Source organism: Hemibagrus wyckioides, linkage group LG07 (genome assembly GCF_019097595.1).
Source record: "Hemibagrus wyckioides isolate EC202008001 linkage group LG07, SWU_Hwy_1.0, whole genome shotgun sequence".
Taxonomy (NCBI): domain Eukaryota; kingdom Metazoa; phylum Chordata; class Actinopteri; order Siluriformes; family Bagridae; genus Hemibagrus; species Hemibagrus wyckioides.
The window spans coordinates 25202570-25225949 of NC_080716.1; the positions used below are offsets into that span (position 1 = coordinate 25202570).

Sequence of the window (23380 nt, forward strand, 5' to 3'; positions counted from 1 at the left end):
AAAGGATGTCTTTCGACTGTCACACAGCCGCGTTCACTCACAGTGTAATGTCTCCATACAGCTCTGGATACGAATTAAAAATGAATTAACTGCAGTGTCTGGTTTTTCAGTCCTCCATGACCCAGAATATAAGAAATAAAAAATAAAAAAAAATGAATAGAAACACTGCATGGAACACACAGGATATCATTTAAAAGGGAAAGCATGCAACCGGATGCAAAGAAAAATCGATGTCATGTTAATGTGTAATAAAGCTGACTGACAGGTACATTCATGTTCCCGAGCTGCAAACACACACACTCCTCGAGCGACGAGGCAGCGAGCTATTCATGCCACGTGCAGCAGAAATGTGCCTTAAAGGCAAGCAACCAGACTGGTCACTGAGTCTGAATGTTATTTTTCTGCTTGTTTGGGGTTTGTTGCACAGAGAACAAGGAACACATTGTGTTCATGTTAGTTTTCTTGCTGCTAAAATGAAACGTCCTAGTATATAAGGAATTGGTGCTTGTACATAATAAAATCAGACAGTTTATACAAGCTACAGAAGAAGCAGTGTGTGCTTTTCACCATCGCGCTACTATTTTCTCTCCCATTGGAAGTTTCGGCACCTCCACATTTGCCTACAGTTCGATTTTGCTGCCTTGCTGGACACGCCCACAGCAAATCACCAACACTTGTGGTTGCTCACGGCGCTGGAAATCACCAGCTCTCATTGCAAATCACTGCCAGTCGCTGTCTGTGTGAACGTAGCATATAAGTGCTGGGATGAGCACATGACTAGCTTGTAGGTACAAAGCTACAGTAACCAGGTGAAGTGTATCCTGTGTACATACACACACACACACACACACACACACAATGACTTGTGTTAAATTAGACACACACCTTCTCCAGCATTCATGTAGTTGCTAGCTGTTTCCGAGCGTGTTCCATCCTGCAATACCGAACCAAAACAAAAGCAACAGACAGGCTCAGACACTCGTTTAGCTCCAAACTGAATAAACATCAATTTAGGGAACAGACCAGACCTCTTCACCCAGCGAAACAGCTCTTACCAGATCCTTCTGCATTTTCACGCGGACTTGATTAGCACGCCTTTTTGCGCTCTCTATTCTCTCTTCCAGGGAGGAAGACGGGTTGCGGGACTGTTCCTCGAGCAGATCCTGCACGTTGGAGGACACATGGTGAATGTTGGATGCATGGTGAAAAGCCAGAGTCGTGCTTGCTTAGTCTCGGGTAAATTCAATTCATTTTACTATGATCAGGATCTGAAGCCGGTAACTGTGTTATACCTGGAGTTCCGCCTCTTCCTGCTCCAGCATCTTTTTCAGGATCTGTGTGGCATGTTTTTGGACTTCTGGGTCCTGAGGAGAGGGGGGAAAAAAGAAAAGAAAGTATATCATGTCACAGCACTGAGCAGTTATATAGCCAACAGCAGCATTATAAATAAATGAAAATTTTTATTATTTTTTTTTTAATTTACTGCAAATAAGCAACAAGTTTCCAACCCTGGAAAATTTCATCTAATGCCCTGTCTAATTTGCAGGCTCACCATATGCACCATATTTATCAAGGTAAAGGATGCTCTTCCCTTGGTAATGTAAATGTTTGCAAAACAGCTGCATAGCTCATGTACAGTACATGTGCATTAAATGCAGCTTTCTGTATCAAGTACAGAGGCCTGTGTGATTCAGCAAATCCTGGGTTCAACAAATTTAGAGAAATAGCACGGCATTTCAGTGCAAATCGTTCAGAGGTCTAGGAAATACTAAAACAGAGCGTCTGTGGGTCTCACAAACAAACAAAATGAAGACAAAGTGCCTCCCTGGAAATAACTGGATTAAAGTGATTTATATGGCTACCTTAATAGGATATTAAGGGCATCTGCTATATTAGGATAGGTTTGTGGCTCGGTATGTATTGATCCATGGTTGCGTGGAAGATTTTAGATTTGTGCTTTTGACTTATCCAGGCTGGTTTGGGCATTTCAGAATCTCCTGGGAGTTTCACTCTCTGCCTTGTTGATGAGAAAGGCTTTCAGAAAGGCCACGAAAGCACAAAGCACTCTTTACAGCCATGGTGAGCAGAAAAGCATCTCAGACCTTGAAGCTAAAGCAGCAGAAGAGCACACTAGATTTGTAGAGGGGGTAGAAACGTGGCAAATGAAGACCAGGTGACATTTTTCTAATCTTTAACTGTTCAGACTTGGTGAACTTTCTGCACATCCAAGACAAACATTTTGATCTGTATTGAGTTTAAAGAACCCCAGCTAACTCTGATTGCCATTAACTGCTGGACTGCTCTGATTGGCTGCTGGAGGTGGAGCCAGATAATAAGAAACTCAGTTCAGAGAGGTCTTTGGTCTCCATCTCGCTGACACTTGGGTTTCTTCTGCCACAGAAGGTTAGCAAGTGTGCTATTGCTACCACTAAAGGTTATGCAATTGTTGTCTTTGTGTTCAATAAAGCAGCATGTTTCCTTCTGATTGTGTAACAAAACTGGGGACTTAAATTTGTGCTCGTGTTTGTTGGAAGCAGTAGGAAGGAGGATGCCATTTTATGTCCTGTTTGCTTTCTGCTGTTTTTGGTAGGAATGGAGCGAGGAAGAGATTTGTTGTTGATTTGAATTTTATTTTGCATGCCTCCAAAAAGTTCGAAACAAATTTATGTTTGTTGTTTTGATCCCTTTTCTGATAAATATGTACAGAATAAACCTTGTTTAAATAAAGCTCTTGGTTCATTGTTACCCCTTTCCCAACCCCTAGGTTAGGGGAGGTATAACAACATGCCATCCCTACAGCTCAGTGAAATATCCCACTGTATATTCGGACAGTCCTTCACACACCTGTAGCGGTTTGGGGCCGGTGATTCTCTGTGACGGCGTGCAGAGTCCTGAAGCGGGCAAGGGTGGGGGTGGAGGAGGCATGGTTTCATCACCTGGCTGTGTCCTGTGATTGGCTGGGAGGTCAGATGGGAGGGGTTGAAGAGGGACAGAGGCTACCGAAGGAGGTGGGCCCTGGAGTGTCAATGCCACATATGTCCCAGCTATATTAGAGAGAGAGAAAGAAAAACAAGAAAAAACATGAGGTCAAGATGCAATTAGACTCAAACACTGTGTGTGTAATGTCTTTACACTCACATTTGATCATCTTCACTACTTCTTGATGAGACATGGAAGACACCAAGGAGCCGTTGACCTGTGAGAGAGAGAGAGAGAGAGAGAGAGGGAGAGAGAGACACACGAGATGAGACAGGTGTGTGAGGTAAAGCTGTACGAGTTCTCAAAAGCAAAACAGCAATCAAATGTACCTTAATGATCCGGTCTCCTTCCTGCACTCCGGCTTTTACTGCTGCCCCACCTGTGTGAGGGGGAAGAAAGAGAGAGGAAATGATGAGTCAGCAAAAATAATGAATAAAGTGAAACAGCTAAGAGTCACACTGGACATGCACATCTGTATAGACTGTGTGTTGATACCTGGACGGACGTTCTGCACCAGCTTGATTCTCTCTCCGCACACGGTGAAGCCGAAGCCCAGGCTGTCCTTCTGTACGATCACACATCTCTGCACCAGACCTGCAGCTGCAAAGTAGGACAGCGGGAGAGCAGGAAAAAATAAAGAGAGACAGCAGAGCAGCGTTAGTCTTGATTCTGGCGTTGATTCAAATGTCTGTTATAAGATATATGCAATAATAACACTATAAAGATGAATACATTTATAGGTTATAAAGCACAAGATGAGCAAAAATGAGCTGTCTGTTTATTTAATTATTTCAATATTATACCATTTCAATATTAAGAAAAGAACATGATTCATATTCTTTCCCCTTTAATTTAATTTCTTGGAGGATAAACACTAATAATGCATCCTCTGAAGCCAGCCTCATCACTTTTTCTGGGTGGTGTAACACATTCGGCGGCAAGTGCCGTCTGCCCTCTTCCGCATACGTGAGCTTACCGAGGCCTACGATTGGCTAGCGTCGCTGTGATTGACAGGCGAGAGAGGAGAGTGTGTAAACCCTCACACTCGGACAGTAGGGCTCTCTTAGACGACTGTAGGCTTGCTGCAGAGGTCATGGTCAGACTGATGAGGGGCAAATGCTTTTGTGTTGTGAATTGTACTTGTTGTGAAGCGTTACTACTACTACTACTACTCCGAAAATGCAGTACTGACATACATTCTCTGATGTAGACACCAAGAAATACATTGTTTTAGTTGAGCTGAAACTGAAACACCATAAAGCTTTGTGTATGTTCTGGGTGTGTTTGTTACTGTGGGACGTTACCTGCGCTGTCAGAAGGGAACTCGGAGAAAGAGTCTCTCTGCTGGCCGAGGGAAGACTTGGAGTCTCCCAGTGTCAAGCTGCTCAACCTTAAAGGAGAACATGTGAACAGTGTATTAACGGCAGGGGTTCAGAGGCAGTGCATCACAGCTCATAAGCTACAGGGATAAAGGAGCAAGAGGGAAAGAGGAGGACGTGCTGCAGGATGAACAGAGAGCGAATCGATAATGCAAAGATGTAACAATCAAGGAAATATTTTAAAAAAAGATGAGTAATTATTATCAAGCCGAGGCAGGACGGGGAAAATGCTGAGACATTCCTTGCTCGAATTGGAGGCAGGCGTAAAAGTGTAAAAGTGCAGGGAGCAGAAACGACTCGACCGAGAGGATTATTTTAATAGCCGTGTTTCCAAAACAAGGTTCCTAAGGGTGTAGTTTCCTGTCGTCTGTTACGAGACTGTTGTAGGACTTTCCTGGTAACATTAAGGTCATGTAGGATATCGCTGAAAGGAGAAATCAACACAGCGCTAATGCAAGACCATGCTATCAGGAACAAACTCGTCAACATTGATAATCTGTAATGATTTGTGACCGCAAGTGTTTTAATTTTCATCGCAGGATTCGATGATTAAAGCGCCTGTTCCGTATCACCTCGCTAGTAAAGATTCACCAAATGTCAGAGGATTTGCCTGCAGCCACGCTGTAGTGCCAGTACAGGGATGGACAAATCATGAAATCACTAGCTAAAGTGCTAAAGGTTGCCAAGACAAATGACTTACTTTCCTGAAACCTAATTGAATACAGCATCCAGCAAGCTAGTCTGCTAGTTAAGCGAGTTGCTAGTCACTAGCCAAGGTTTCGGGCCAAGAGCTGCAATATTTTGCAGATAAAATATATTCCAGATAAAGTATATTATTCCAGACTTGCCAGGGTATTTGTTTAAAGCTGAGGTGATTATATGTTCTGCTAGCAGCTGAGTTGTTCTGGAATTTATTTGGCTTGGTTTCTGTATTTTCCATCCATCAGTGCATGTTATTTACCTCAGAAGTGGAATTACATCATGTTCTTTAGAATTACAGTATTTCCGACCTCTGTGTGTTTAACGGTAAGAGTCATGTCGGAAAGATTGTATTTACAAGTCGAAGGCACATTATATTCTTTGAGCTCCAAGTTGGCGGTGCGTCAGTAAGAAAACATGGCAGAATCAACAGATGCAGTGGTCTGTCGTTGATGGTAAATTTGTTGGAACTGAAAGTTTACTCGTCTCAGCCGCTGATTTCGGGTTATTAGGTCATTTTGTAGAAGTACAGTTCACACTTGCTCCAGCCAAACTGACCTGAACAAACCAAATGTTGTAATTACAACTCGAAATTCCCAGAAAGTCTTGAATGCACAGAGAGCTAAAAAGAAGGAAAAACAACATGGACGCCTCGATGCTCGCCTTTTGTTGCCCTCTAGCCGGCTAACTGTGATGAGTGATGTACATTTTCCCTTTTATAGTCAATGTTTTCGATTTAACAAGTAAATATGTCTGGATACTGACCAATCTATGGCAAATGTAGCTGTACATAAACATCATAACTCATTTAAAAGTAAAGACGTTCTGCTTTGACTAAGCGAGCAGCCATGTTGAAGAAAGAAAGATCCTGAATAGGAAGTCCAAGGTTAGTTTGCATTTTCTTTGCTTTCGTTCTGACTCGAGGTCGGAAATTCCGAGTTACGAGTTTAAGTTCTAATGCAGAATAATTCCGGCTGAAAACTTCATTAAACATAGCTACCTATGGAACGAAAATTAATAATAGGAGCGTCAATAATGAATATTTGGTTTCTTTTGTCGCACTTATTTGTCCTTTTTTAAAAATAATAATAATAATAATAAACAATATCTCAGGCACAGAATCTGCTCCGGACTCTAACAATGTGGAAAGAATAAAAATCCACAACAATCTGTGGTTCTGTGTATATTTAAAGCCTGTGTGTTGCTTGTTGAAGCTGTACGAATTGATTTTGTACACAGTCTCTAAACCCGGCACCAGAAGCTGTAAAATCCTCTGCAGTTGCTGTTATCTTAGCCACGTTAGGAAAGTCCCGTGTCGGATGGTAACGGTTTGACTCCTAATCTTGCAGAAACACAATCCAATTTGCTTGAACAAGCACTAGCACTGTGTTGAGTCATTAACTCCAGGTAGATTTAAGATCCATTAATCCTGCTTAGACGCTACGATCCGACTCCCTGCACCTTCCAGCGATAAGCAGAGGCAGAAAATCCGACAACTCACCAAGCGGCAAACGGACTAAGAGGAGGCATGAACGACAGAGAGAAAGAAGAGTGAGGCTAGAACAGAGGAAAACACAGCAAGACAGGAAAACAGGGCTGGGAGAAATATAGAAAATAGATATAGAAAACTCGGACTTGACGAAATGGCACGGGTCGGTGCCGGCTCAACAGCAGCCACTAAACAAGGATGGGATATCGGAATCGGAGGAAACACCGGATCCTGTAACAAACAGCAAAGACTGGAAATGGATTTGGGAAGTGTGTTTTTGTAGCTAAAAAGATGTGTTTGGTTGAATGTTTATTAAATTACTTTACAGTGAAAGAGTGAAACATTGTAGAGCTCAAACCGCATACTTTATCTTACTGTCATATCTGTGGTAGGTCATCATTAAGGTCAATTACAATGGTATGTATTATTTCAGAATCTAAACACCTTAGAGGTGTAGACTACATAATACCACAGAGCTGCTGAATTCACAAATGTGATTAGTTTTTTAAAAAAAACAAACAAACAAGTGTTAGTATAGCAAAGTTTTCTGTTAGGAGATGTTTAACATTTACAGATGGAAGGAGTCTCCAGTGTCAGAGATTGGGGTTTCTTTTTCAAGATAACGAGAGAGAGAGAGAGAGAGACAAAAGAGAGCATGAGAGAGAGAGACAAGAGAGCATGAGAGAGAGAGAGAGAGAGAGAGACAAAAGAGAGCATGAGAGAGAGAGAGAGAGAGAGAGAGAGAGAGAAAAGAGAGCATGAGAGAAAGAGAGAGAGACAAGAGAGCATGAGAGAAAGAGAGAGACAAAAGAGAGCATGAGAGAAAGAGAGAGAGAGACAAAAGAGAGCATGAGAGAAAGAGAGAGAGAGAGAAAAGAGAGCATGAGAGAAAGAGAGAGAGAGAGAAAAGAGAGCATGAGAGAAAGAGAGAGAGAAAAGAGAGCATGAGAGAAAGAGAGAGAGAAAAGAGAGCATGAGAGAAAGAGGGAGAAAAAAAGAGAGCATGAGAGAAAGAGAGAGACAAAAGAGAGCATGAGAGAGAGAGACAAAAGAGAGCATGAGAGAGAGAGAGAGACAAAAGAGAGCATGAGAGAGAGAGAGAGAGAGAGAGAGAGAGAGACAAAAGAGATCATGAGAGAGAGAGAGAGAGAGAGAGAGAGAGAGAGAGAGACAAAAGAGATCATGAGAGAGAGAGAGAGAGAGAGACAAAAGAGAGCATGAGAGAGAGAGAGACAAAAGAGAGCATGAGAGAGAGAGAGAGACAAAAGAGAGCATGAGAGAGAGAGAGAGACAAAAGAGAGCATGAGAGAGAGAAAGAGAAAAGCATGGGGCAGAAAGAAAGAAAGAAAGAAAGAAAGAAAGAAAGAAAGAAAGAAAGAAAGAAAGAAAGAAAGAAAGAAAGAAAGGGAGGAAGGGGAAGGGAGAGAGAGAGACAGAGAGAAAAGAAAGCATGGGGCAGAAAGAAAGAAAGAAAGAAAGAGGGAGGAAGGGGAAGGGAGAGAGAGAGAGAGAGAGAGAAAGAGAGAGAGAGAGAGAAGAAAACATGGGGGCAGACAGAAAGAAAGAACTCCGAGACGCTTCCTGTGACATCATCACAACACATTCGGCCAAACCTTCGTCCATTCACGTGTGGAACATGAGTGCAGCTCTCACAGAAAGCCATTACACGTGTCTTCACTGCTAGGAAATTAATAGTAGTATCCAGTGCTTGCAGTTTCACTTATTTAAGTAGATTTTTTAAAAAACCTGCTAATTTTAGAGAAAATCTGAATCCAAATGAAGCATTTCTGGCTGCACCAATCAGAATCCTGGAGACTGTACAGTAAAAACTAGTGACCTTTTCCAAGTGGGTGTGTTTGTGGACATTTATGGTCATTATTTCTATGACTTCCATCCTCAGTGTGTGTCACGGTGCTGATAGCGATCATCCCCTCAGCACCACATCGCCTAGCCCTCGAGGGAAGAAAACCTTCTTTTCTCGCAGTGAACGAGTGCAGAAACAGATCATCATTAAGCCTTCGTCCAAATTCCATCGATCTTCATCAGACTGGAGCTTCCGCAGTCACTCGCCGTTTAGAAAGTGACCTTCGACCTGGGAGCTACCTTTAAACGGACAGGAAGGTCTGCGGCCTGCGGTCCTGCTTTGCTTTCACAAACGGAGCGGGAGCACGAGATGGACGAGACGATAAGAGGAAAGAGGGATAGCCAGACAGAGAAACAGAGATAAAGACATACACAGAGAGACATTATGGTCCTCAGCTGGGTGATGAAAGGATGGGGGACGTCTTCTGATGAACAGATGTTATCATGACCGTCCCTGCATGTGCCACAATGCTGTCTGCCTCACACAAACACACTATTGTAACACACACCAAGGGGGAAAACCAAGAAAGACGAGTGCGAGAGCAGACTGCAAAAAGTGGAAAAACCTGCGAGTTTACCGTACACAATCCTGCAGTTCCCAGTACAGCTCCCCTGCTCCAAGCGAACTCTCTTTCCGATTAAAGAGTGTGTGTGTGTTTGTGTGTAAATCACCACCATTATCACTAACATGACTCCAAGTGCTCTCATATCACTGTATCAGCTTTTGAATTAAACCCACGTCATGCTGTTACAGAAAATATATCATCAAAATCCAGGTTACTGTAACCTCTGTGACTTTAATTCCCTTTACTGACCAAGTAAAGTTTACTTGGCCAAATACGATATATTTTTTATCCATTTATTGCTACACTCAACCTTCTGCAACGTCCACAAATGTGTTACTGTTCCACTTAAACTCCAAGTTTCCTGGTTCACTTTCAGGATGTTTGTAAAAAATTGTAAAACAAACTAGCCTTCCTTACTGCGCTGTATTTTTAACTCTCCGGTGTCTGCGCTTTGTAACGGTCAGTAGGCTTTATTAGTTATTAACGCGACATGTTCTTTAAGGAGACGCTTATTTATCCTCGATGGATGGAAGGAGTCCCCAGTGACGGTGTTACAGAACGGTCGGAGGTGGCTGAAGCCAATTCAGCTTCAGGAGAAAGCGAGGGACTGTTTACAGCTGCTCTAATGCAAGCGATAACAGGAACTAACTGAAACACGATGCATTTTCATTAAAAAGTTAATCATTCCTGCGTTATCCAGATTGCGTTTCCTTACTGTGCTGTATTTTTAACCCTCCGGTGTCCGCGCTTTGTAACGATCAGTAGGCTTATTAGTTATTAACGCGACATGCTCTTTAACCTCCTAAGACCTGAGCTTGCATTTTACATTTCTTCTACCTATTTGGGGTTAGGAGGAACCAATAAATATAATAACCAGATATTATCTTTGAACATGAAGCCACGTCTTTTGTGTACAACAAAGAATTAAGTATTATGGTGCACGCAACCAAAAATGTGATATCCACGTACGTGGACGCCAGGTGGTAGGAGGTTAGGAGACGCATATTTATCCTCGACAGATGGAAGGAGTCTCCAGTGTCAGTGCTATGACACAGCCGGGGGTGGGTCAAGTGACAGCTGCTCTAACGCAAGCGATAACAGTATCTTCCCTAAAATTAAATGTAGCTATAAATGGATAAAAAAAAACTAACTCTTGCGTTATGAGGGTTGATTCAGTAACGCAGCTTCACGTCAGGTTGATTATTTTCCTGTGACCACCTGCCTCAGTGTTGTCTTGTTCAATTCCATGAAGCTTTAAGACTTTCAAATGCGCTCACGCTACAACCTTTTTTATTTGTTATGACGTTCTCGTTTCATTCATCGAGCGACGGATCACCCCGGCTCATACCTGTCCAGAGTCGAGGTCGGAGGTCGGACACTCATGTCTGCGCAGCTCCTTCTCCGAAGCCTCTGACCGCTCTAGTCTGTGTAGTGGATCTGTAGTCAGCGTGTGGTCATCTCTTCAGTCGTCTTCCTCGCTCTTGATTCATTCACAGAGATTTTCACTAGACTTGCTGTATGTATAGTTTATTTCTAATCTTCAGGCCACGGCGATGGTCCTGCTACGCATCTTCTGGTTGATGACGGAGATGTCCACTCGCTTTAAAGCTTTAGACTTTGGGATGGTAAAAACAAACTAGTGTAACATTTCCTTTTCTGCTTTGACTTTAGATGATCACAAGGCCAAAAATGCCAGCAGCATGAAGTGGGAGCCTTAATTTAGAGTTGTCTTTCATTTAGAAACATCACCAACACTTCAATGTGCTGTTGTTAATCATAATTAATACTTTTGTTTTTGCTTTAAACATTAGTGCATTGTGTCTGAAAGTAAAAAAAAAATAATAATAATAATAAAGATAATAATCCTCGTTAAATGTCACTGGACTCTGCTCTGCCCTGAAGCCTCGGCTAATAGCTGACAATGTTGTAAACAAGGTGACAAAGGTGGAAAAAATAGCAATTTCAACGCAATAATTCCTAAAGTGCACCTATTAAAGAAAGTCTCGCAAATTATTTTGTGCTCATACAAACAAAAATAATGTAGCTAGGTAATACTTGCCTGCAAAACAAGCCAGAAATTTGCATGTAGTGTTAGCTTGCAAAGCTAGCTAGCTAGCTCCAAAACAGGGTTTTTTTTGTTAGTAAAATTGTTTGTAATTTAATTTGTTTGCAATTTTTTTTAGTCAGATATTAAATGCAATATTTGGAGAATTAAACCGAGAAACAGAACTGGGTTAGCTTAGTAATCTGCGTCCTGAATTGCAGGCCGGAACAAAATCCCCGATGTTGCGTTAAACTGACGCCGAAAGGCAGCGCTCCTCACTCGGCTACGTTTCGGATAGCTCCGTCGCAGGCCCCGGGGTTATCTCCTTTGGCTAACTGCTTGTAGCCTCGGATCAATCAATGGACGCGAGGAGAAGAGCTTGAAGTTGACCCGTGAAGCAAACTTCCATATACGAACAAAAAAATTAAAAAGAAAAAAGAAACAAAAAAAAGAAACAACAGCACAGCTCGTGTGTGTGTGTTTTTTTTTTTTATCAAGTGATGCGTTCGCTGGTAAAATTCCTAAAACCGAGCCAGTCATGAAGCTTCATGAGGTCAGTGTGAAAGTGGTCCATTCCGCAGGATCAGATTCCATTGTGTTTCCCACATCCGCCTGTGGTGCTTCAGGACACGATCTCCACCTGGGTCCATTCAGCATCTCCAGACTGACCCGTGCGCTTCATTGGGAATATGTTTTTAAAGTGTGAGCAGCACAGGTGAAGCCTGCTGAATAGACCAGCACCATCGCCGTGAGAATAATGTTTGGACACACTGGAGTGGAGACAAACAGACTCACAGTCGCCATCTTACTGTGGGACAGAAGAACTGCATGGAAAACAGTGCTGGTGTTTCCTCCAACACCAGGCCAAGACTGCCACATGGAGAATTACTGGACACTACACACTGACAGCTAGTATTCTGAGTACTCATCAGAATAGAAAGAACACCTTCATTCCTATACTTTCTGTAAGCGCTTTATCCTGATCAGGGTGAAGGTGGGAACACGCCGTGGACAGTAGTAGTGGTCAGACATGATCAGAAGGTTGTGAGTTCAGATCCCATGTCCACCAAACTACTACTGCTGGGCCCTTGTGCAAGGCCCTTAACCCTCAGTTGCTCAGATGTATGAAAAATGTAAGTCACTCTAGTTAAGGGCGTCTGCCATATGCCAGAAATGTAAATGTAAAATCCACCTCCTGCCATGATTTTGGGGCATAAGAGGAAACACATTACCTTAGACCAAAACAAAGTTCTAAACATATTGACATAAAGATACATATGACATTACACGAAAGATAAGGCACACAATACACACACACGTCAATGTGACAAACGAAAACAAATACGGTATACACAATACAAGTAAAGGAGGTAGAAAAGACAAACAATAGACATTCCATAGACCTAGAAAGCGATTCAGAGACATTAATAATAGGAATGAATTTGGTGACAGGCCCGTCCGGAGCCTAACAGCCTGCATTGTTCTTTAGTCTGATGTTCCATGGAATCTGGAAATCAGTACGTGACTCAGTGACTAAGGTCTGAGGTGATTTTGTTATCTTTTCCTCCTACACTGTGTACACATACACATCCTGTACAGCCTGAGGCTCACATCATTTCACTTACCCATCAGCTGAGCACCAAGAGTTTCAGGTTTATGCTTTTGATATACGCACCATGACTGTAATTTGACCAAGTCAGAAACGCTTAACTGCTTAGTGTAAAAAAATATCCTAAATAAATCAATTTACATATCTCTTGTTATTAAAAAAAAATCAGGTGGGATCTTATTTTATTTTTAGAATCTTATTGGAAATAAATCTTAAGATGTAAATATCTTAATCCTGATTTCTGTGGGGGGAAAAAACGCTGACAACATAACAACATAAATTCCTTCTACAAATGTTAAAAACTTTTCTTTTCTTTCAAAACAGACGTTTTTTAAAAATGAGTTTATGATTCATTAAATATGAGCACACGATGTGCTGTTTTCCAATCATATTTTGGAAACATATTTATAGAGAAACTTTAATTTCAGAAACATTAGACAGATTCCTTCTTATTTGTTTTCTGATCAACACCCAGATCAATAGCGCTACCGTCACTGCTACTGCCCCCATGTGGTTCATGATGATACTGCAGCTTGACCGGCGTCCAAAATACACTTATATAGCCAAAAGTTTTGGGACACCCCTCCAACTCATTGAATTCAGGTGGTGTTTTTCAGGGGTTGGGCTCGGCCCCTTAGTTCCAGTGAAAGGAACTCTTAATGCTTCAGCTTCATACCAAGACATTTTGGCCAATTTTATGCTCCCAAATTTGGGGATGACCCCTTCCTGTTCCTTCCTTTAGGTCCATAAAGACATGGATGAGTGAGTTTGGTGTGGAGGAACTTGACCGACCTGCACAGAGTCCTGACCTCAACCTAATAGAATACCTTTGGGATGAATTAGAGCGGAGACTGTGAGCCAGGCTTTTTCATCAACCTTACAAAAGTACTTCTAGAGGAATGGTCAAAAATTCCCATAAACACAATCCTAAACCTTGTGGACAGCCTTCCCAGAAGAGTTGAAGCTGTTATAGCTGCAATGGGCGGGACAACTCCATATTACATTCATGTGCATGTAAAGGAAGACGTTTCAGTTTTGGCCAGTTCTAATTCATCCCAAAGGTGTTTTATTGGGTTGAGGTCAGGACTCTGTGCAGGCAAGTCAAGTTCCTCCACACCAAGCTCGTTCATCAGTGTCTTAATGGACCTTGTTTTGTGCACTGGTGCACAGTCATGTTGGAACAGGAAGGGGTCATCACCAAATTGACCACTGTCTGACCAATGAAATTGTGCAAAATGTCTTGGTTTCTTTTACTGGATCTAAGGGGCTGAGCCCAACCCCTGAAAAACAACACTAGAATTCAATGGCAATATTGTGTATTCGATGATATACTCTCTCCCAAGTCTAGGTGAGTGCAAGAAACTGCAACAAAATGTCCAAAAAGGTTCTTAAAAATATAATATAAAGTAAATACTGAATTCCTATATTGACCTGAAAGGGAACCCAAATGAATCCCACCATGAAATCCTATAGAAGTGGTCCTACAGGATATTCATGTCTTGTCCTATAAGATTAAACAACTCCAAAATTTGGTAATAAAACCTTGTTTTTTGGAATCCTTTAAGAAAGATAAATTTGGATTTTTAAAAAAAAAAATTGAGAAGAAAAAAGGTCCACGTTTCACACCAGCATGATTTAAACACAAGAGATGAAGCCGGTCAAAATCCTGTTGATGACTAGGTTTTTGTAGTCATCTCTTGAGTTCGTGGAAATTAAACCCCTGTTCAGTTCTGCTTATTCCTGTGTAGATTTTTTTAAGCTTGCGGGTGTGAACAAATATTTTGCATCACCCTTCAACAACTGACTGCTTACACGGATATCAACTTAATGCTGTTTTATTCATTCAGATTGATTTTGCAAAACTTTTACAAATCCTACATCTTCAAGAAATTGAGCATTTTTACCCAAGTCACAGCAGGTAAGACAGATCTTGCTGTTTCAGCTGCGCAAGCAAAGCAGAGCAAGAAAAAAAAAAAACCAGAAGTGAAACTCACACTTGTACTTGCACAGCGGAAATCTGCTGGGTCTAAAGTATGGCTTTAATACCTTTGACTTTTTATTGAACCACTCAGTTACTTCCTGAATAAATGAAAATGGAAAGCTGTCTATCTAGTGGTACTTGTGATCACATTTACAACCAAATCTACTTCATATATTTACATCTAACTTCACTATTAAAACATTATTGGACTAAATACTATTTTGACATCAAATTAATTGTGAGCATAGATAGATAGATAGATAGATAGATAGATAGATAGATAGATAGATAGATAGATAGATAGATAGATACTTTATCGATCCCAATGGGAAATTAACTTGAATAAATAAGGATGGAATAAAACTCTTGGGCATGCAGTGTTTTTCAATTCAATTCAATTGATTTGTATAGAACTTTTAACAAGGGACATTGTCTCAAAGCAGCTTTACAGAAGTATAGAAACATAGAATTAAAATTAAGTTACTGTTTATCTCTAAAACCTATCCCTAATGAGCAAGCCTGAGGCGATGGTGGTGAGGAAAAAAACCCTGAGATGAAATGAGGAAGAAACCTTGAGAGGAACCAGGATCAGAAGGGAACCTCGTCCTTATTTGGGTGACACTGGACAGTAACTAATGTAAATGTAAATAATGTCCTTTCTACAACAGTTTATGTGTTAGTGTTTTAGGGGGAAAAAGAACAAAATGGTGTTGTAACTAATAAAAATTATTCTTGGTGTTGTCGATGTGAAGCAGAGTTACTTTAATAATGAAAACAGGTTGATTTATAACTGATAATAAATGATTCTTTTCTATAACCGTACATCAAGATGTTTTATTCGTCAAATAAATTACAGCAATTTGTAAATGATTACAACGTTTAATGTCTACATTAAGAGTGACTATCTTCTTTTAACCTTTTATAGTAACATTCATGTTGTGGAACATCCATAAAAAGAGTTAGCTCTGGTTTTCATTTACATTAAAGCAGCTGTAAACACCAGCCTGTCTTTTCTAGTCTATTGGAGTTAATAAAGCAGCAGGGAAACGGGCAAAAAACAAAAATCCTCTGGCCTGAAGACTTTCCCAGGGCGGAAAAAAAACACACTGAGACTCCTTCTATAAATGTTAAAAACTTTTCCTTCCATGTTAAAAACTGAAATGTGTTTATGATTAATATTCCATACTCAGAGTCTGAGGTGTTTTTTAAGAGAAACATAGCTCAAGTGGTTCAGGCTCTGGGTTATTCACAATAAGAATGCCCAAGCACTGCCAAGCTGCTACAGTTGTGCCCTTGAGGAAGGCCTCCAACCCACCCTGCTCCAGGGGTGCTGTATCATGGCTGACCCTGTGCTCTGACCCCAACCCCCAAGGATGGGATATGTGAAGAAAGAATTTCACTGTGCAGTAATGTATATGTGACAAATAAAGACAACTGATAATTATTAGTAGTATTTTTATTTATTTTTTTATTTTTGAAAAAAATAAAGGTTTGCAGCAGGAACCAGTGGTCAGAGCTGAATAAAAATGCATCTGACCAATCAGAATGAAGCTTTTAGCAGCACTGTGGGATAAAGGGTCATGCAATGAGCTCGAGATGACATAAAGCTGGGGTGTGTGTGTGTGAGTGAGTGAGTGAGTGTGTGTGTGTGTGTGTGTGTGTGTGTGTGTGTGTGGTTAAGTAAAACCTAATTTGGTCTTTTCTGGGCGTGGACCTCTCGCAGTCCTGGAAAGGAAGAGAAGCGGAGCTGAGAGTAGGGAGGATATCTCACATACCACACCGATCTCCTGCTAAACAAAAGTCCAGGGAACGAAGAAGAAAAAAACAGGCACAAAAGGTAAGATTCTCTCTCTCTCTCTCTCTCTCTCTTTCTTTCTCTCTCTTTCGCTTTAATTACGTCGATTTCCGAAATCTTGCTGTTTTTTACTTGTTTTTATAGAGGAAAGTGTGGATAAACTTTTATAGTCGAGCAGGCACCGTTACATACGGAAACTGCATGTACCTCATGTCGGCTTTAGGAATGAAACCTTTTAACCTTAAAACCACACACCTCCGCACCCACACACACACACACACACACACACACACATCTGGGTATTAAATACGTTACTATCCTCATCATTTGAATCGCAGAATGAAACGATGGATTGTTTTTTTGCATTAATTCCACATCATCCACACCCGAATCTCAAAGACATATTTCGGTGTGAAATAACACACACACACACACCGTTATGGTTTTCTCCACGCGCCATTTGGGCCACACCTTCATTACATCCGTCTCAACTGTATAACAGTACACAGTGTGAGTGTGAGAGAGACATCGAGATAGATAGATAAATAGATAGATAGATAGATAGATAGATAGATAGATAGATAGATAGATAGATAGATGGGGAGAGAGAGAGAGAGAGAGAGAGAGAGAGATAGGATAGATTGGATGGATTGCTCCTAACTTTAAATCCCAGCATTATCATTGCTCAGCCCATGAGCAAGACCCTCCCTTAATGCCTTAACCCCTTAACCCTCAGCTGTTCAATTCCATATACAAGAAAAAAATGTTTTAAAGTCACTCAGGATAAGGGAATCTACCAAGCACAAGTAATACAGTATACCAGATATCTTGCGATTGAAACCCATTCTACCCTTTCTATTTTGCAACTGTGACACAACACCGCAAAACTGTAACATTTATGTCTCTTCTTAGTCACTGATAGTGACTTTGTCACAGTTAGGCCTAATATCAACCAGTTGTGATATTTTAATCTCACAGTGGAGAGCATAATCTCACAGCGGAGAGCATAATCTCACAGTGGAGAGCATAATCTCACAGTGGAGAGCATAATCTCACAGTGGAGAGCATAATCTCACAGCGGAGAGCATAATCTCACAGTGGAGAGCATAATCTCACAGCGGAGAGCATAATCTCACAGTGGAGAGCATAATCTCACAGTGGAGAGCATAATCTCACAGTGGAGAGCATAATCTCACAGCGGAGAGCATAATCTCACAGTGGAGAGCATAATATCATGCAAATGCAGCCTTCTCTCTCGCAATTACAACTTTTTGTCTGACATCAAGTAATAGTAAGTAAGTAAGTAAGTAAGTAAGCAAATTTTATTTATATAGCACATTTAAACATAGCAAAGCTATCCCATAGTGCTTAACAATGCAAAAAGATTAATTAAAAGAAAGCAAGATGGACAATACAAACAGTAAAACACCAAAGAGAAAGCAATTAAATGCCATGCAATTCTCACAATTTGGACTTTTTTTTAATAAATAGCGACATATCACACAATCGCAACTTTTTAACCTCTTAATTGTGAGTTTTCAATCGCACACTTGCAAGTTATGTCTGATCTCATGCAACTGTGACAATTTTAACTCGCATATCCCTCAAGCATGATGTCTAAAATATCTATTCATTAAAATACTATATATATATATATATATATATATAATATATTTAAATAACTTTTCTTCACAATTGCATCATAATTCCATGAAATTGTGAAATTTTATCTCATAAGATCTTCCAGTTCCCACTTTTTAATCTCACACTTGTGCTATATGTCGCAATTATACAACAGTTTGAATTATGTATGAATTATTGATTCTCTCGTGTCTGTGTTCATTCGTAGTTTCACTCATGGTGTGCATGTGTTGTACATGGAATTCTCAGACTCTAGGAGGAAAGGTCTAGATGAACAAATGGGCAGCAGGGTGGTGTTGCTGCTGCAGCTGCTGCTACTCCTGTGACCTGTGATGTCTGTTGTTGCTTTAATGCTTGGATAGGTGTCGAGTTGATGTGAGCCAAATTTGGTGCAGATTGGAGAAAAAAAAGCTTTCAGAGCATGTTATGGTAACCAATAGGAGGCGTTGGCAAAACACGGCCTCAGCCTCAAGTCGTTGCTAGGATACAGCCTCACTTCCTGTTTACTCTCAGAGCAAAAAACATATTTCTAAATTTCACCCTGTGGTGCCCCTAGAGCTTTGGCAGCACCCAAATTTGGCCAGAATATTCCATATAGAGTCTTTTCTATCAGTTTGCCAAGTTTTGCAACTTTTTACCTAGCAAGAAGAAGTAGTAGAAAAAGAAGAATTAGAATAACAGTAGGGTTTCTATGGACTTTTGGTGCTTGGCCCCCTAACTTATTATTATGTACCTATTATCTACACACCAGTGTAAATACACAATCACGCAACGTTTATAGGTTCCACATAGAACCAGGGTTTTAAGTAAAAGTCTCTTTAGGAAGCTAAAAAAACCCTCAACTATCCAAGAACCCTTAAACTCTCTTTAAGTGATAGTATTATATTACCTGACCTGAAATCTTTGAAACCCTTTTTGACATTTTTATATCCTCGATATCAATCACCAGTTTATGTCTCCTGTACCTTTCAAAGAAATCTAAATGAATGCATTAAGTTTTACAGCTTGTAAGAACCGATCCTTAATTCCTAATACAGTATATGTGATGTCTAAAGTAAAGGATGATTTTAATACATCACAGTCATTTATTTGGACAGCCTAAAGGTCACAGTGAGATTACTCTGGATGGGAAGCGTTAAGATGGCTGTGGATGTTCTTCCTTGGATAGCCTCAAGATTGCAATCACTACAATCAGTTTTTTGCTTTCAAGTCTCCATTAATGAACATTTGATAACTACAACACAGTAGACTTCAAGTTAGATCCATCTTGAATAGAGAAATTCAGTTCCTGGTTAAACACTTGCATTTTTTTTTTTTTTACCATATAGTGTATAGTGTATATAGACCATATATCTTATAGTATATAGTGAGTATGGATACATTTTGAGTCTGGTTCATCTCAAGGTTTCTTCCTCATGTTGCCACCATCATCGCTGGCTTGCCTATTAGGCATAAAATTAAAACCGATAATTATTTATTTATGTAAAGGTGTTTTGTGACAACGTTTAGTAGAAAAACCCCTATACAGCTAAAAATGAATGGATTTGAATTGAATTATTTGTCTGAATGGATGAAAGGCCCGTGTTTGTGGGGAAGTGCTGGTTGTGATAAACCTCGCACACTGATGTGGAGTTCACAGAATCCTGACATAATTCATTTAAATGATATTAATTTAATCATAAAGTCAAGTAAAGACATGCAGCTTTGCAGAACTAAAAATGGGAAGAAAGTGAAAAACGCATGAGTGGGAAAAATGACATCTGCGTACAGATATGTTGAAATGGTGTGATGTCAAGTGTATGCACCGAATGAGGGTATGAATAGGTCACAACTGTACACAGGCTACAATACAAACCCTTTTACCGTTAGTTTAAAGAGCATAATTGTAAAGAAACATCATTAATGAATATAATTAAACCTTAAGGCCCAACGTTGAAGGTTGTACCTTTGAGGGAGATTACATGTAGTGTAGACTAGATTAACAATTTCTTGAGGTAACACTACGCTGGATAAACTGCAAAAATCATGTGTTAGCCATCTAAGGCTAAAAGAGGAAGTGACATTGCACTAACATCCTACATGCTCATGACTCAAGCTGAGTTGTGAAACATGTGAGAGGAAGTCCAGGTGTGTACGTACATGGCTGTGTCAATAAAGGTGTTGTGTTTTTTATCTAGTTATCTTTTCAACCCACAATGAAGAGACAGTGAGTGTAAGTGGAAGTCCATGTGCACGATGCGTACAAATAAAAGCAGGTGTCAGTGCTTGACTGGTTAATTCCTTGCTGTTATCTAATCACGCTCACACAGGATCAATGGTTTCTGTGATCAGTAGCCAATTACACCAGATTTGTTTGAATATACAAACTACTAAAAAGAAAAATTGTTTTAATGCAGTCTTACGTTAACCTGTATCACCTACCTGAGCTTTTGTAGTTACAGATTACTATATTGGGAAAACAGAACTAGGCTTTGAATTCAGATGACTTGACTTTATTTATCATTTGCTTTAAAAAAAAAACGTAAAGCAAATCACATTTTTCATTTCTGTTCATTTTATCTATTCGAATTTTATCTGTGACTTTTCTGCGAATCAAAATAGAACTATATATTATACAAAATATAACTAATTTGACAGGCAAATTTCAAAAGTAAATATGTAATATTGAAAAAAAGGGATGTCACAAATTTAGCTTATGGTTTATTCTGGTCCCTTAATCAAGGCCTTGAGCTGCTCAGGTATATGCTGTTTAGATTCCGCTTTAAAGTTTGTTGTACGTCTGTCATGAGTTGCACATGGCCACACATTTAGGACTAATTGCTGACCTTGATGTTTTTTTTTTTTTTTACTTGCAGGTTTCCCTAAACTAGGAAGTCCAGACTACTCCCTGCACCTGAGGAAGGGCATTGGACCAACGGCTTTGATTAAATTTCATTAGCTGTCTTTGACAAACTTGAAAGAAATCATCTGCTTGTAATCATGCCTTTGGTTGTGCTGCAGACCTCGCGCGTGATGTGGGCCCGCCTGGCTGCGCTGGTGTTCACATGCGTGACGTTCAGCGTGGCTGCTCACGGCACGCATTTGAGTGGCGGCATGTATGACTGGTGCATGTTCTGCTGGGTGTTCAGCTTCATCGGCACGCTGTTGGTGCTGATTGTGGAGCTCCTGAACCTCCAGTCGCGTACGCCTGTCTCGTGGACCAACTTTCCCATCACGCTGGCGTGCTATGCAGGTCTGCTGTGCCTCTCGGCTTCCATCATCTTCCCACTGTACTTCATTAAGGGCAGTACCTATAGCTCTGAGGCACGTGACTACAGAATCGTCAGTACAGTTTTCTCCTGCCTGGCCACGGTGGCATACCTAGTGGAAGTGAGCCTGACGCGGGCACGGCCTGGTGAAGTTGCCGCCTACATGGCAACGGTGCCTGGCCTCCTGAAGGTCTGTGAGACATTTGTAGCCAGCGTTATTTTTGTGTTTATCAGTAATCCTGTGTCGTACGATCAACATCCAGCGTTGAAGTGGTGCATGGCTGTGTACTGTATCTGCTTCATCATATCCGCTGCCATCGTGGTGATGTGCGTTGGAGAATGTACCGGCTTCCTTCCGTTCCCGTTTGCCCGTTTCCTCTCCGCTTACGCCCTATTGGCTGTCGTGATGTACCTCAGTGCTACCATCATCTGGCCCGTGTTTAAGTTCGACAGTAAATATAACAGTCAGTCTCGGAGGCCTAGTTCCTGCAGTCAGTCTCAGAGTCCCTGCGATTGGGATAAACTGGTGATCATAGCCGTTCTGACAGGCCTTAACTTTCTGATCTACCTGGCAGATCTGGTGTACTCTGCACGACTCGTGTTTGTCCGTGCTTGAAAAGTCAAAATGACAAGAAAATCAGTGAATGTTTTATCTTCACCAGGGATGCTTCAATAGTCAATTTTCATATCACGAAATGTCCTCTATAAACCCCAAATAAAATATAGGATTAGAGTAAAAATTTGCCCAAAATAGTTGTGCGCCACAAAGGAATTAAAAACAAGATGTTAGCCGGCTATTAAAAATATGATATGATTCTCTTTAGTACATTTCTCCAGTCATGTCATTAAGTAACTGCTTCAAGCTTGACTTCTTATAATTCCTTATGAAGGGAAAACTTTCCATTGTATCGAACCTAATCACCTAATGCTAGCAATCTACTAAGATCAGCTAGTTAGCTTACCTTGTTACAAGCAAGCCATTAGGGCTATTATGAGCTAGCTACCTCTACCTTTTTAAACATTACTTGCCAATATTATTAAAACAAAACAAGAATCTTTGTCAGATATTAACTAGCTAAGATTTACAGTTTACACAAGATTTGACACACTTCCCTTTCGGAAAGTTGTTATTTTTTTCCATGATGATGTTTTTAGAGTTGAAATATCGTGATATATTGGATAATTGATTATCGGTTAATGCCTAACGTCTATCACTGTTGCCTTTATGTAAAACATCCACTTGTTGAGCTGTGCCTGAATGTATTTGTGCTGTTTTGATGCAAAGTATATATCTATCTCTATCATATAATATCTGCCTCACGATGTTTGCGTTTTTCACCGTTGCCTTTATGCGAGACATTCAGACACTTCTCAACTGAGAGACCTGCAAACCCTGTGCCTGATATATTCTGAATTGGATTTTATGTTAGTTGCTTATATTATGAGTGAATTGGAAATGTTTTTTTATTCTACTGCATAACCCAGGTTTTCACCATGTAGGATTAGAAATATTTTATGGTTTTCTTTATGCAACAGACATAATGTTTATGTAATCTTTATGTAATGGACTCTAGCAAAGTCAGTCACTCTACATTTGTAATCAAGGTAAATGTGTGCCTTTTTTGTAACAGCTTTTTTAAAAACATTACTTGCCAATATGATTAAAACGAAACAAGATTTTTTCTCGGATATTAACTAGCTAAGATGTAGCTGGCTGGAGAATTTTACTAAAAGGCAAAAACTTCAGTTGGTTCACATAGAATAATTAGTTTCATAATATTTCTGAAAGTCATTTTGGGATATTTATCGTGGCTTGTGTATGTAGACATATATATATCCAGACTTGAGCTTAAAGTGTCATATATTTCAGTGTTAAGTGAATACAAATGTCACATGTTTGAGCTTGTTGCACTCTGCTACATTTATGGATGCAAAGTTCAGTGTTAAAATATATACCAGTCATAAAGTTTTGCATTTTATGTGCCACATTAGTGTGTGTGTGTGTGTTTTTTTTTTTTTTTTTCTTTCATTTTCATTTACTGGTTCTTCAGAACAGCTTATTTGTGATGACTAAAGTAGTGGCTTTC

General features: G+C 40.3%; 2 protein-coding genes across 7 annotated transcripts in view; one reads left to right on the forward strand and one right to left on the reverse strand.

Moving 5' to 3' along the window:
- arhgef11 (Rho guanine nucleotide exchange factor (GEF) 11) overlaps positions 1-11791 on the reverse strand; it is a 36936-nt gene extending 25145 nt beyond the window's left edge. For 3 of the 6 annotated variants that reach the window (XM_058394158.1, XM_058394159.1, XM_058394155.1), the window contains exons 1-10: positions 10324-11790; positions 6559-6573; positions 4284-4369; positions 3475-3579; positions 3309-3358; positions 3139-3196; positions 2845-3044; positions 1293-1364; positions 1056-1163; positions 886-934 (exon numbers count right to left, since the gene is read on the reverse strand). In XM_058394158.1, the coding sequence (XP_058250141.1) occupies positions 886-934; positions 1056-1163; positions 1293-1364; positions 2845-3044; positions 3139-3196; positions 3309-3358; positions 3475-3579; positions 4284-4369; positions 6559-6573; positions 10324-10358 (778 nt within the window). In that variant the 5' untranslated portion in view covers positions 10359-11790. Of the gene's footprint in view, positions 1-885; positions 935-1055; positions 1164-1292; positions 1365-2844; positions 3045-3138; positions 3197-3308; positions 3359-3474; positions 3580-4283; positions 4370-6558; positions 6574-10323 lie in introns of all 6 variants that reach the window. The other 3 variants (XM_058394161.1, XM_058394156.1, XM_058394160.1) reach the window with 2 other exon arrangements.
- A 4468-nt stretch (positions 11792-16259) lies between these two features.
- On the forward strand, positions 16260-23279 carry myadma (myeloid associated differentiation marker a). Its single transcript, XM_058395038.1, has 2 exons — positions 16260-16446; positions 20901-23279. Exon 2 carries the CDS (start codon positions 21025-21027, stop codon positions 21907-21909), a length of 885 nt encoding a protein of 294 aa, XP_058251021.1. The 5' UTR covers positions 16260-16446; positions 20901-21024; the 3' UTR covers positions 21910-23279.
- Positions 23280-23380: the final 101 nt, after the last annotated feature.